The sequence below is a fragment of the Gossypium hirsutum genome, chromosome A07, assembly GCF_007990345.1.
Source record: "Gossypium hirsutum isolate 1008001.06 chromosome A07, Gossypium_hirsutum_v2.1, whole genome shotgun sequence".
Classification (NCBI taxonomy): Eukaryota; Viridiplantae; Streptophyta; class Magnoliopsida; order Malvales; family Malvaceae; genus Gossypium; species Gossypium hirsutum.
In genome coordinates this window covers 83,060,913-83,073,474 of record NC_053430.1, presented here as the reverse complement: position 1 = coordinate 83,073,474, position 12,562 = coordinate 83,060,913, and the positions used below count along the sequence as shown (strand labels likewise).

At 28.7% G+C, this 12,562-nt stretch overlaps 1 protein-coding gene across 1 annotated transcript; it reads left to right on the top strand.

Moving 5' to 3' along the window:
• Positions 1-3,710: 3,710 nt before the first annotated feature.
• LOC107910165 (cytochrome P450 85A) lies at positions 3,711-6,660 on the top strand. The gene is made up of 9 exons (XM_016837969.2): positions 3,711-4,051; positions 4,327-4,648; positions 4,732-4,881; positions 4,971-5,219; positions 5,331-5,417; positions 5,505-5,583; positions 6,005-6,111; positions 6,190-6,314; positions 6,397-6,660. The coding sequence occupies exons 1-9, from the start codon at positions 3,861-3,863 to the stop codon at positions 6,482-6,484; spliced, it is 1,398 nt and encodes a 465-aa protein (XP_016693458.1). The 5' UTR covers positions 3,711-3,860; the 3' UTR covers positions 6,485-6,660.
• The last annotated feature ends 5,902 nt before the right edge of the window (positions 6,661-12,562 follow it).

The window sequence follows — 12,562 nt, the reverse complement described above, 5'->3', positions numbered from 1 at the left end:
TTTAATTTAATTTTTTAAAAGTTAGAAAGATATAAGGTATTAAAATGATAAAATTATATTTTAACTCTCATAAAATTCTACAATTTGATTCCGAGCCGTCTCAAAAAAAATGACTCCACCGCTAATCTTAACCCACCACCATCTAGTCACTCTGACGGTAAAATTTGGTCAACCAATTGGCATTGTCAAAATCATTCAATAGACCCCATCGCATCAACAATGCACAAAACCAAATCCCCCCTTTAATTATCTCGAAGTACAAGTTTGTGTTCAATATCTTGTTTCTCTATATTGATGAAGTTCTCCAATAATGATTCTCAATAGGTTTGATTGCGCACTTACCTTAAACCATCGCGAAAGTTGTTAAAACAAGGTTAAAAAGCAAAATTTTACCAAGGTAGAGAAATTCAGGACGTTAAAAATAATAATATTGATTTTAATATTAAATAATATAAATATAATTGCTAATGATATCTTGATTTGTTGCTTAAGGTGAAAGTCTTGGGTTTTAAGTACCTAGGTTCAAGTCTATTATACACAATTGAGATGTGTGAGTCTCTAGTCTTACCATGTTTGAGTTTGGTCCTATTATTCTTAGTCTCTATACTTTTTTAAATTTCTAAAATTTAAATTTTGACTTAAGCAACATCTATTAAATCCATTAATTGGCTTTTTCTTGAGTATTTGTGGAAATAACGTAATGCATTTAACAACTGCTATTTGATTAAGAATGAAATTTCAAAATTAGAAAAATAAAATAATAAAAATATCAAAAACTAAATCTACAACTTATTTATAGTACAAAAACCAATAGTACAATTTAACCTTAATAAAAATAAGCATTTAGTTTAATGATATTATTCTAAGAGATAAAAATAAGTTACACATGTTTAGAGTAGTGATTAAAATTTCTCTCAAATATTTATATGATCAAATTCGATTAAAAATTTAAAACTTTAAGTGTTTGATCAAATTTGATGTGGAGTATATTTAAAATAAATTAATCAAAATTTAATATGTGTATGCCTATCACATGAATAATTGAGATTTGACTTGTTAAAAAATGAAATAATCTTATTAAATTTTAACGACGTGTATTTTTTATAACATGTAAGATCCAAATTATTCACGCATTAAATAGAAATATATCTAAAATTTTATTTACACATTTCTAATATGCTTCACATCATACTGGAGTTGATATTTAACACTCAACTTGACAAACCATGCTGACAAAATAATTTAATTGAATTAATATTAATATTTTGATGAATCAATTAAAATATTTAAAAATATTAAAGACTAATTTAAAATTAGACCATAATTGAGAGACCTATGATGGAATTAACCCCATATATATTCTGTAATGTGGCTGATACTAACCTCGGCTGGATCATTGGCAGGAGGCATTAAGTACTAATTAAAGCCAAAGGGACTTTTATACTCAGCACTTTTCAACAGCCAAAGGACCATTGTAGCTGCACACTTGCCCATGTACCACCATTTGCTCCTATCTTTGAGTTAATAAAAGGAAATATTTTATATATAAACTAATTAAACAAAAATTGAACTTGAAACAATTAAAATTTTTAAAAGAATTATTTAAAATAGTTATTTGTTTTAATTTTAGATTTTCTTAGAGATTGTTCATATTTTTTAAACTATATTTTAATTTGTACAACCGAATAATGATAAAATATTTTATGATGTAAGTTGAAATTTGGATAACCCTAATCTTTTTTTCTCCTACTAATAGCCAAAGATGTTTACTAAGGTTAATGAAAAGATTGTTGAATGATATATAATTATTAATATTAATTCTTGATACTGAAATTCAGAGTTTTTTTAATCCTGACAAATATTTGTTGCTTTCTTCTTCTTGTTTTTTTATTACTATTGCACTACTTACACACGTTGTAACTATTATATATGAAACTTTAAAAGATAAAAAACGATAATAGGTCGGTCATATAAATTTTTTCTTATTCATCCACAAATTTAAGTTTTATAATATGGGTTATATTTGGATATTATTTTAATTATTAGTATCACGCTCTACATATTTAACCTTAAAAATATTAAATTCAAACAATTTTTTAAACTAATTGTTAGAGATAAACATGTATAAATAATGAAATAGAAAAGATTGAACACAAATTTTACGTGAAAAACTCTTTCGAAGAGGATAAAAACTACAAGCAAATGAGGCTTCGACTTTTCACTACTTGAATAAACAAACAAGAATACGTTATGGATAAAATAAACTTAAACATACTAAACATACAAACTCAAACCTCTAAAATAAAGCCCTAACTCTCATTGAGTAAACCCGAAAGGGTTACAAATTTCTTTCCACAATCACCACGAAAACTCTCACAAAAGCTCATCTACTATTACAGCTTGTCACCCCCAAAAGAAAAGCCCTATAGTACTACATCTTTAATTGTCTTATTGAAACAGGGATACAAGACCCATAGTTAAGTTTAAAGGTCTAAAACGACTAAAATATCTCTGAAGTAATTAGAGTTTAATTGGGAAAAGATAGCAGAGTTTAATTAGGAGAAGAAACTCAGTGTTTATGGGAAACATGTCACCATGTCGGAACGTCTTCATTCGCGTCATTCGTCGTTGTTACATCATTGACTGACATTAATAAGTGTATGCAAACTGTCTGATAAATTCGATGTACAACTCATATTAATTTATCTTATTCCGAAAATCTTATAATAATAATAATAATAGTTGCTAATTGTTCATGTGATCTCATCGAAAATCGTATCGGTTTCAAGTTTCATCTTTGTTGAAAAAGAAAACCTGAAAATAGAAGGAGTTGGAAATGAATATCAAATTGAAAGTGCATTAGATAAACATCACAATATTATAGTTTTCTGGGAAATACAGTGCCATAAACTTGCAGTTGGAAATGAAATCAAAGCTCCCCTATTCACTTGATGAACAATCCATGTACCTGTTGTATCATATTTAAAATATTATAGAGTTAATAATGTATATTACATAAATTTTGACACATAATTTGTGATTATTTTTATATGGTATTATGCATCTTCTTTTGTTATTTTGTAATTCCATGAGCAGATCTCATTGACAGACATGTGAAGGACTGGGCTTTGGAAGTGTGCTTTATTTTTTTAAAAAAAATTATTTTAACTTAATTTTAGGTCCAATAGGGTGGTCTGCATGTGCCCCTTCAAACACTTCCTAACTATGTTTCTTTTTTCATTTATCTAGCTTTCATACCACTAATATCCAAATCATTTCTTTATAGAAACCTTTTTTCATCATTAAAAAAAATTATTATATATATTTAAATTACAAAAATTAGATATTGGAGCAGAAAGTTGGTTTGATTTATTCTGAATAAGAAATTAAAAAAATAAAACTAAAGCTGAATATTTGTTAGATTTTTATTTTGACCTGTGAAATTAAAGAAATTATATGGTTACTGTATCGATGATGGTATCTCTGACCTTGACTATCAAACAAGCATTCATGCTCAAAATCTTGAAGAATGAATCGTGTCTTAGTCTGCAATTTATTTTAAAAAAATCATAGTTAAGTGTGAAAGAGTTTTAAGATTCAAATCTATAATTAGTTAATTAAGAGGGGTTAGCTTAGTAAAAGCATATCTATTAATTTTTATTGGACTGCTGATTACTTTTGAGGTCTTTTAAGGGTAGGGTCCCTTCCTAGTGAGCTGCATGGTTTGGCCTATATCTTTCAATGACTTGTGACCATAGAGGTAGGGGTCGTATATATATATATATATATACCCATGAGCTCGTTTAGAGTTAGGAGGAAGAAGCCCCTTTAACCATTTAGAGAGCTTCTTGGGAGAAACAATGGGTGTTTTAATGGTGATTGTTGGGGTGTTTGTAATGGTGCTGTGTATGTGCACTGCAGTTTTGAGATGGAACGAGATGAGATACAGGAAGAAAGGTCTGCCCCCTGGTACTATGGGTTGGCCTGTCTTCGGGGAAACCACTGAGTTTCTCAAACAAGGCCCTAACTTCATGAAAAACCAAAGAGCAAGGTGATTTGAAACCCCCAAATCTTTGTTATTTCTTGCTTGTCTGTCCTCGATTTGAAAGCTGGTTGATAAAATAGCTTCCTCTTTGCTTTCTCCTTTTTCCTTTTATGGAAGTAAATGATGTTTTTATTTCACTATGTCATGGTTGTTGTCACTTAAAAACAGTTGCAAGAGGGTTTTCTTGTAAATTTAGCTTCCAAACAGTAAATCATTCAGGTAATTTATGAAAAACACTAGTTTGGTTTTTAATATAATTTGTTTGTTTATTACAAAAGCAGGTATGGCAGCTTCTTCAAATCCCATATTCTAGGATGTCCTACAGTTGTTTCCATGGATCCAGAGCTGAACAGATACATACTAATGAATGAAGCCAAGGGGCTTGTTCCTGGATACCCACAGTCCATGCTTGATATCTTGGGAAAATGCAATATTGCAGCCGTCCATGGCTCCACCCATAAGCAAATGAGAGGAGCCCTCCTTGCCCTCATTAGCCCCACTATGATCAGACAACAACTTTTTCCCAAAATCGATGAATTCATGAGAGCTTTCCTCTCTAATTGGGACAACCAAGTCATTAACATCCAAGACAAGACCAAAGAGGTCTGTTTTTGTATTTGTATATGTTAATATCACATTCAAAGCTTTTCATGCTTTCCTCTGTTTCTAATCTGCTTTCCTTACAGATGGCCTTTTTATCATCACTCAAGCAAATCGCCAGTGCTGAATCCAGTTCAGTAGCTCAACAATTCATGCCTGAGTTCTTTAAACTGGTTTTAGGCACCTTATCACTTCCTATTGATCTCCCTGGTACCAATTATCGTCGAGGATTCCAGGTAATTTGACAAGCAACTCATATATCATTTTCTTGTCATTGCAGTTCCATGTTTTACAGTCTGAAGCAAGCAGCATGTTTATGTTGCAGGCAAGACAGAACATTTTGAAGATATTGGGACAACTGATAGAAAAGAGAAGAGATAGTGAAGAATCCCACAAGGACATGCTTGGGCACTTGATGAGAAATGATGACAGTAATCGACATAAACTAAGTGATGATGAGATCATTGACCAAATAATCACAATCTTGTATTCTGGTTATGAGACTGTTTCCACTACATCAATGATGGCTGTCAAGTATCTCCATGATCATCCAACAGTTCTTGAAGAGCTAAGAGTATGTTCACATTTTCCTTCCAACTTTGACCTCTTTACTATCACTGGTTCTTTTCTTTTCTTTTTTTTTTTTTTGTCTCTGGTTTTGATTGACTGTTCTTTTTCCCACCAGAAAGAACATATGGGAATAAGAGAAAGAAAAAGGGCAGATGAACCAATTGAATGGAATGATCTTAAGTCAATGAGATTTACAAGAGCAGTAAGCACTTTGCAAATTTTTTTATTCAAAAAGAAAAAACGAACACTTTACAAAGAAAAAGGTTCAATGATTTTGTGGGCTATGCAGGTGATTTTTGAGACATCAAGATTAGCTACAATTGTTAATGGAGTTTTGAGGAAAACTACTCAAGAAATGGAACTAAATGGTGAGCTCAACATTAAAATATTCAAAAAGTGGGATCCATAAATATATTGAAATATTCTTTTTAATTCTTACTTTTCTAACATCAATTTTATGGCCTCAAGAAGCTCAGTTTGCAGTTAGCTGCTCTTTTAAAACCCAAAAAAATAAATAAATAAATAAAAAGTTTCCCTTAAACCACTTACATTGTTTAAGTTTTTATTAACATTGAATCTCAAGGTTTTTTATAAAAAAAGAAAGAATGGAAAATAAGATGTAAAGGAGGTGAGATCATCTTCCTTTGGTGGACCTTACCCTATCATGATTTACAATGGCATACCTACCAATCCAGCTAGGCAATTCCCTGGAAGATTCATTCTCTTAATTTTTTTTATTATAATTTGTGAAATGATTGAATTTTCACCAATGACTCATCTTCCTTTCAGGGTATGTGATTCCTAAAGGCTGGAGAATTTATGTTTATACAAGAGAAATAAACTATGATCCATTCCTATATCCAGATCCATTAGCCTTCAATCCATGGAGATGGATGGTTAGTGACCCCTAATTTTTCCATCAATTTCTTTTAAAAAAAAAATTCCATGAAATTTAAAATGATTGATGAATACAGGACAAGGGCTTGGAATCTCAAAATTATTTCTTGATATTTGGAGGAGGCACCAGGCAATGTCCAGGAAAGGAACTTGGAATTGCAGAAATTTCTACTTTCCTTCACTATTTTGTAACTAGATACAGGTAATTTAAATATTTAGCATTAAATCATTCTAAAAGCCATTAAAAGAAAGAGAAAATGAAATCCCTTTATTTGTGAGTGCAGATGGGAAGAAGTTGGGGCAGAAAAATTGATGAAATTTCCAAGAGTTGAAGCACCAAATGGACTACACATTAGAGTATCATCCTACTGACTAACAGATGTATCATGTATGTACATAAAGAGATATATAGACTAATCAAAAGGGAAGGGGTGGGTATTTTGTACAATTAAAAATATGTTCTAACAAGGGTAGAAAATGATTGATTTTTCCTGTTTTCAGGCTCTAGTGTAGACTGTGAATAAGAATTTCTGAATTTTGTGACTCTATTTCCCTTTGTTCTAACTAGGATTACACCATGTTAATAATCAAAGTGAGAGAAATTGGGAAATACAAATATGTTTTATGTATGGAAGTCATAAAAATCCCAACAGCTGCAGAGAAATTTCAGTTTTCAAGGATCTGAGTTTGGGACCTTTTAGAAGTCCTTCAATTGGACTACCTTTCGAGGATGTCATGGAAAGAGAAATTGGACCCATTACTATCTTTATTAGAGTTACTGTGCAAGAAATCTGCCATTTCTTTCCTTGGCGAAATTGATGGGCTCAACATATTCATTTCATTTAACCAATGTTGGGACTTACCATCTCAATTATATATGTGTTAGGCTATTTGTTCAGGCTCGAAGGCCTATTCGAAATTTAAAGGGGTTTTGATAAAAATATTAGGCTCGAAAAATGAGCTTGAGCAAAAAAAATTAGGTCTATTTAAAATATAGATCAAGCTCGAACTTAAATATTCAAGGCTTAAGCTTGACCTGTTTTAAAGTTTATAATACTTTATATTATGTTATTTATATATATATATATATCATGTAATTTAGAACAAACTAAAAAAATAAATTTATATTAAATATATAATACTACTCTAATGTAAATATTAAAAATAATTTAATATGACTATATAAAAAATTTTAATAAATAAAAATGTATAAATTTATTAAATATTAAAATAATATAATATAAATATTTTAAAAAATAATATAGGTGGGTCTAAATGGGCTTGGATTAGTCTTTTGCAAATATGGACGGGGTTGAACAAACTTTTAGGCTCATATTCTGGACATGGCCGAGCTTGGGCAAGTATAAAATATATTTATATCATGTTTAGATTTAAATTTTAACCCAACCTGACCCATGAGCACCTCTAATTTCAGTAATAAGTTCAACACAAAGTTTGTTTCCAAACAGATAACATATGTGTGAACCAAAATTAAATAACATCTTCTACTATTAAATAAATTAATTTTATTTTTAAATGTTAAATTTTAACAAAATTAGTAATTATTATTTAAAAAAATGAAAATTATATTTTTCATTTGTATTTTAACTTCAAATAAAAAGAGATTTTATCTGTAAAATAATAAAATCTTTAAAAATATTAACTTTGTTACAAGGGCAATGTCGAAGATGGCAAAAGCCTCTCTAAAAACCTTTATGAAAAGTTATATTTAATCCTTTAAATATGATATAATTATAAAGATGTAATTATAAAATTCACCCTTAATATTTTTGGGTTTTTTCAATTTATCCCTTAATTTTTTTCTCATTCTCACCTACAAAGTTACTTTTTTCTTTTTAAATAAAACCAGAATTAGCAGAATCTGTTAGTCAACTAATTGTTAACATATTTGCTCGTGGTGGCATGACACCTCACTATTGCTTGTGCAGTTGTGGCATTTAATATTAAAATTATAAAAAATAGTAAAAATTATAATAATAAAAAATACTTTAAAAATTATAAAAAAAATCGTAAAAAATATTCTTGCCGACCCTTAAAATATATATTTAAAAATTCTTAAAAATATATAAGTAAAAAATTAAATGAAACACATCTTCAACCACTGTAATGCTTCTTCCATTCTCACCGCCAAACCCATCATTTCAGACGCAAAATCTCCAATTTTCAACCCAAATAATTTATCTTTACAACTTTTTCAACTCTTTCATATCCTGCACATGCTTTCTAAAATAATTATAAGTTTAAGGGTAGAATATCAAAATAATTATTTTTATTTGTCTCAAGTTATATATTAATCATTTATATTTGAAATGTTATATTTTAATAACTTACGTTATCGTCTTATAATATTTTAATCACTAAATCATTAATTGTTGTTAATAATATAATGATAAACTGAAGTCTGACGTGACAAATTAAATTATCATTTTAAATAAAAAATTTAGGTTAAATTTTACAATTGATCCCTATTTTTTTCTCATTTTGAGCAATTTAGTTTTTCTTTTTTATGTTCTTTTAACTTTTCTTTTTCTTCCATTCTCTTTTGCTTCTCCCTCTGCTTTCCTCCCTTTTTTTTATCGTAGTTTTTTTTTATATTTTCTATTTGTTAAAACTAGTCTACAAGCTTACCTCACTCGAAAAAAATTAAATTGTTAAAAAAAAGAGTATAGGGACTAGTTTTAACAAATGAAAAACATCGAAAAACTACATTAAAAGAAATGGAGAAGAGAGGAAAAATAGAGGGAGAAACAGAAGAGAATGGAAAATAAAAAAATAAAAAATTTTAAAAAAACGTAAAAGAAAAAATTAAATTACTCAAAATGATAAAATATGAAGATCGATTGTATAAATTAACCTAAAATTTTTGTTTGAAATGATGATTTAATATACCACATCAGCTTACATTTACACTGTTAACAATAATTAACGGCTCAGTAACTAAAATGTTATAATACGATAACGTAAGTGACTAAAACGTAACATTTCAAACATAAGTGACTAAAATGTAACTTGAATTAAACAAAAGTGATTATTTTATTAGTTTACTCTAAGTTTAAGGTGGCTAGAATAAAAACTTTGAATTTATCTTAAAATTAAACCCAAATCATGTAAAAGTTTTACTTTTACCCTAAAAACCAATAAAACCTAGATGCAAAAACACTCCTCCGACTTCTTAGAGTTAATTTAGCATTGCTTTTGAGAAGTGTTTTTAAAAAAAGCTTTGAAAAAGTGATTTTGAGAATTACTTTTGAAAATTTTAGTTTAAAATTTAAGTATTTAGTATTGTTGTCAAAAACTACCTTTGAGAAATAAAATACTCATTTTAGACATGGCGTTATAAAGTAATAAATAAACATTTAAATAATATTCAAATTAGTTAATATTAAGGTATTTTAATAAGAATATAGAAAAATAATTTATTATAACTTGTTAATTTTTTAATATAATAATTATAAATTATAAATATTTTAAAGCAATTAATATTATTTATTTAAAAAATTTAATTAGAATATATAAATTATATTTTAAATATTTAAATATAACTATTAAATATTTATAATTAGATATTAATACATTTATATTATTTTAAGAAATGTTTTTTAATTAATAATTTTATTTTAAAATATAATTTGAATATATAACACATATTAGATATTAACATAACATAAAAAAACGTAAAAATTAAAATATTACAAGTATTTGGATTAATGTTGTCGAAACCATTTTTTTATTTTAGAAAAGAACAGGAATCAATTTTAAAATGAGATGTGGAATTGCCACCAATCCTTTTTGTTTAGGTGTGATTGGATCACCTAATAAAACATTTTATTCTATTTAAATCAATTTTGGTCTACGAAATTTGAGAAAACGGGTTCGGGAGCCAGTTATGTACGAGGAAGGATTAGCACCCTCGCTATACCCAAAATTGGTACCAAATTGATTAAATAATGGCCTTATGTCAAAAAATGTTTTGAAATATGATTTTTTTTAAAACATTTGAATGACTCAAATTGGACGTCAAAATTCTCTTGTTTCAAAGGAATACAGTATCACATCCAGCACGTTAGGACACGATCCTTTAAACCCTCGAAACCACAATCAATTCTTGACTTCTAAAAGTTCATACATTTGAAAGTTACAAAAGGATGTTCGATTATTTGGTCCAACGAAAAACCGAAACCCAACACGTTAGGGCACGATTTCTCGGATTTCCAAACATAGAACATTGTCTTGTTTTAAAATTTAGAAAACACGGATAAAATTCTAAAGGAATATTTGATTATTTTGGACAAACGAAAAATCGAAACCCAGCACATTAGGGCACGTTTTCCCGAATTTCCAAACACCAAACATTGCATTTGTTTTAGGGAATTTTCAAATAAACAATTGTAAAGCAAGCTCAAAACGCATTGGTTTGACTTGAAATAAAATGGAATAATTGATTTTAGAACAAAAAATTGAAAGTTACAATGCAACACTTGTGAACAAAAGGCGAAATTATAAATATGGGACAATATACACGAATAATGTATTCTACTAATGAGTGAAAATTGTATAATCCTAAGAAACAAATTAACAAACACACAATAAAATATAACTAATGAAAGGAACATATTAGAACAAAATATAACCAAATTCTCAAACACGGATGAATAACAATTGACATAATAATACAAAAGACAAATAAATAATATGCGACAATAATATATGAAATAATATTAAAAAAACAATTAACATGGAAAAAAACTAAGAATATATAAATGATTATTAAAATAGATATTATAAAAAAGGAGTTTGGATCAAATAAAAGTATTTTAAAAACTGAAATATCCATTTAAGGTTGACAATATATGCACAATAAAGGATAATTTAAATAACACATAAAATATAAAGGATAAATTATATGTACATAATGGAATTTTTAATATATATATACACCTAAAATGGTTTTTTCCAAAAGAAATACACCTAATATGACATGAAATCAATAATGAAAATAAAATAAAACTAATTTTAACATAAACTATATATACATATTAATATATGAGTAATTTAAATTTAATATTATACAAAATTTTAAAAACAATATGATATACATGATAACTTTAAAATAGTAATTTTATAATTTAGACAAAAATAAAAAAAAACAAGGTAAATTATCAAAATAATTTGAAATAAATATAAATTTTTTTAAAAAGATCCATGCTAAATGAATTAAAAAATGAATTATACCAAACTGAAATGAAAGGAAAAACAATTGAAATAAAATTAATATTAAAGGACTAATAAATAAATGAAAATAATTGAGATTGAAATAAGGACCCATGAGCAGTTCACGCGAACATACAAGGACCAAAACTAGAAACATTCCCGATCCCAAAACACTGCGTTTAGGTGCGGACCATATTGGATTTATGTCCAAATTACGGAGACAAATTTAAAAAAACTAAGAAAAACAAATACGACTCAATTGAATGATAACGCAACACGGAAGGATTTATCACACAATTAACCCTCAAAGACCAAACGCGCGGATCTTAACCGTGCACGGGTCGGGTCATCGGGTTATGGCTCTTTAAACGGTGCCGTTTTGAGACCATTGACGTTGGCCTAAAACGACGTCGTCTACTGCTCCTTATAACAACAAAAATAAACCCTAAAATAAAGCACTTAGCCATTTACAAAGAGAAATAAAAAAAATCAAAACAAAACCTAAGTTACTCTCTCCAATATTCAGTCCACCAACAGTCCTTCATTCGGATGCCCTTACGCCTCTCTTCTCGACGGATGGTATCATGTAATGGCCTATAAAGGCCCCGTTTAACCATAAATCTGCGAGTTTTGATTACAAGCCTTAGAATCCTCACGTAAGCTTCGATTGCGACGAAACAAGCAATGATTCGAAAGAGCCAAAACTAATATAAGCCTCTTTCTCTTTTTTTAGATCATGAAGAAAGAAAAAAAAATAAGAACTAAATCAAAAGAGAAGCTAGATTTAAAAAATCACCTTTTTAGAATTGCTTTCGAATTTTTTTTTATTTATTCAGTATGCGTTCATAATCCATTTACAGTATACCCTCTGGCTTTTTATAGCCGCTAAAAATAAAAATAAAATTACAAAAACTATTTTCCTTTTTTTCATTTTTCTACTGGATTCTGTTATTGCTACTTAGTTTCTTCTCGCGTGTTCTATTGCAGGAATGGCCGTACGGAGGAATTTGTTCGTAGTGACGTGGAGGCCGTGCGTGGGAAACCACTCGTGGGAGCGGCTGGCTGTGGCGCTAGCATGTTTCAGAAACCTCTAGGGTTTCTAGTGTTTTCAAACTATTGGGCTCCTTTGGGCCATTTGTAAATTGGGCTAGGGGGTTTTGGGATTTTGGGTTTAATTTAGGTTGGTATTTTGTAAGCTGTACTGGTGTTTTATTTCTG

What these genes read in the sequence shown, in the direction of transcription:
- LOC107910165 (XM_016837969.2), top strand. Translation starts at nt 3,861, where the DNA reads ATGGGTGTTTTAATGGTGATTGTTGGGGTGTTTGTAATGGTGCTGTGT. An exon ending in CAGTTCTTGAAGAGCTAAGA is followed by an intron (nt 5,220 to 5,330) that starts GTATGTTCACAT and finishes TTTTCCCACCAG; the next exon opens with AAAGAACATATGGGAATAAG. An exon ending in CAATGAGATTTACAAGAGCA is followed by an intron (nt 5,418 to 5,504) that starts GTAAGCACTTTG and finishes TGGGCTATGCAG; the next exon opens with GTGATTTTTGAGACATCAAG.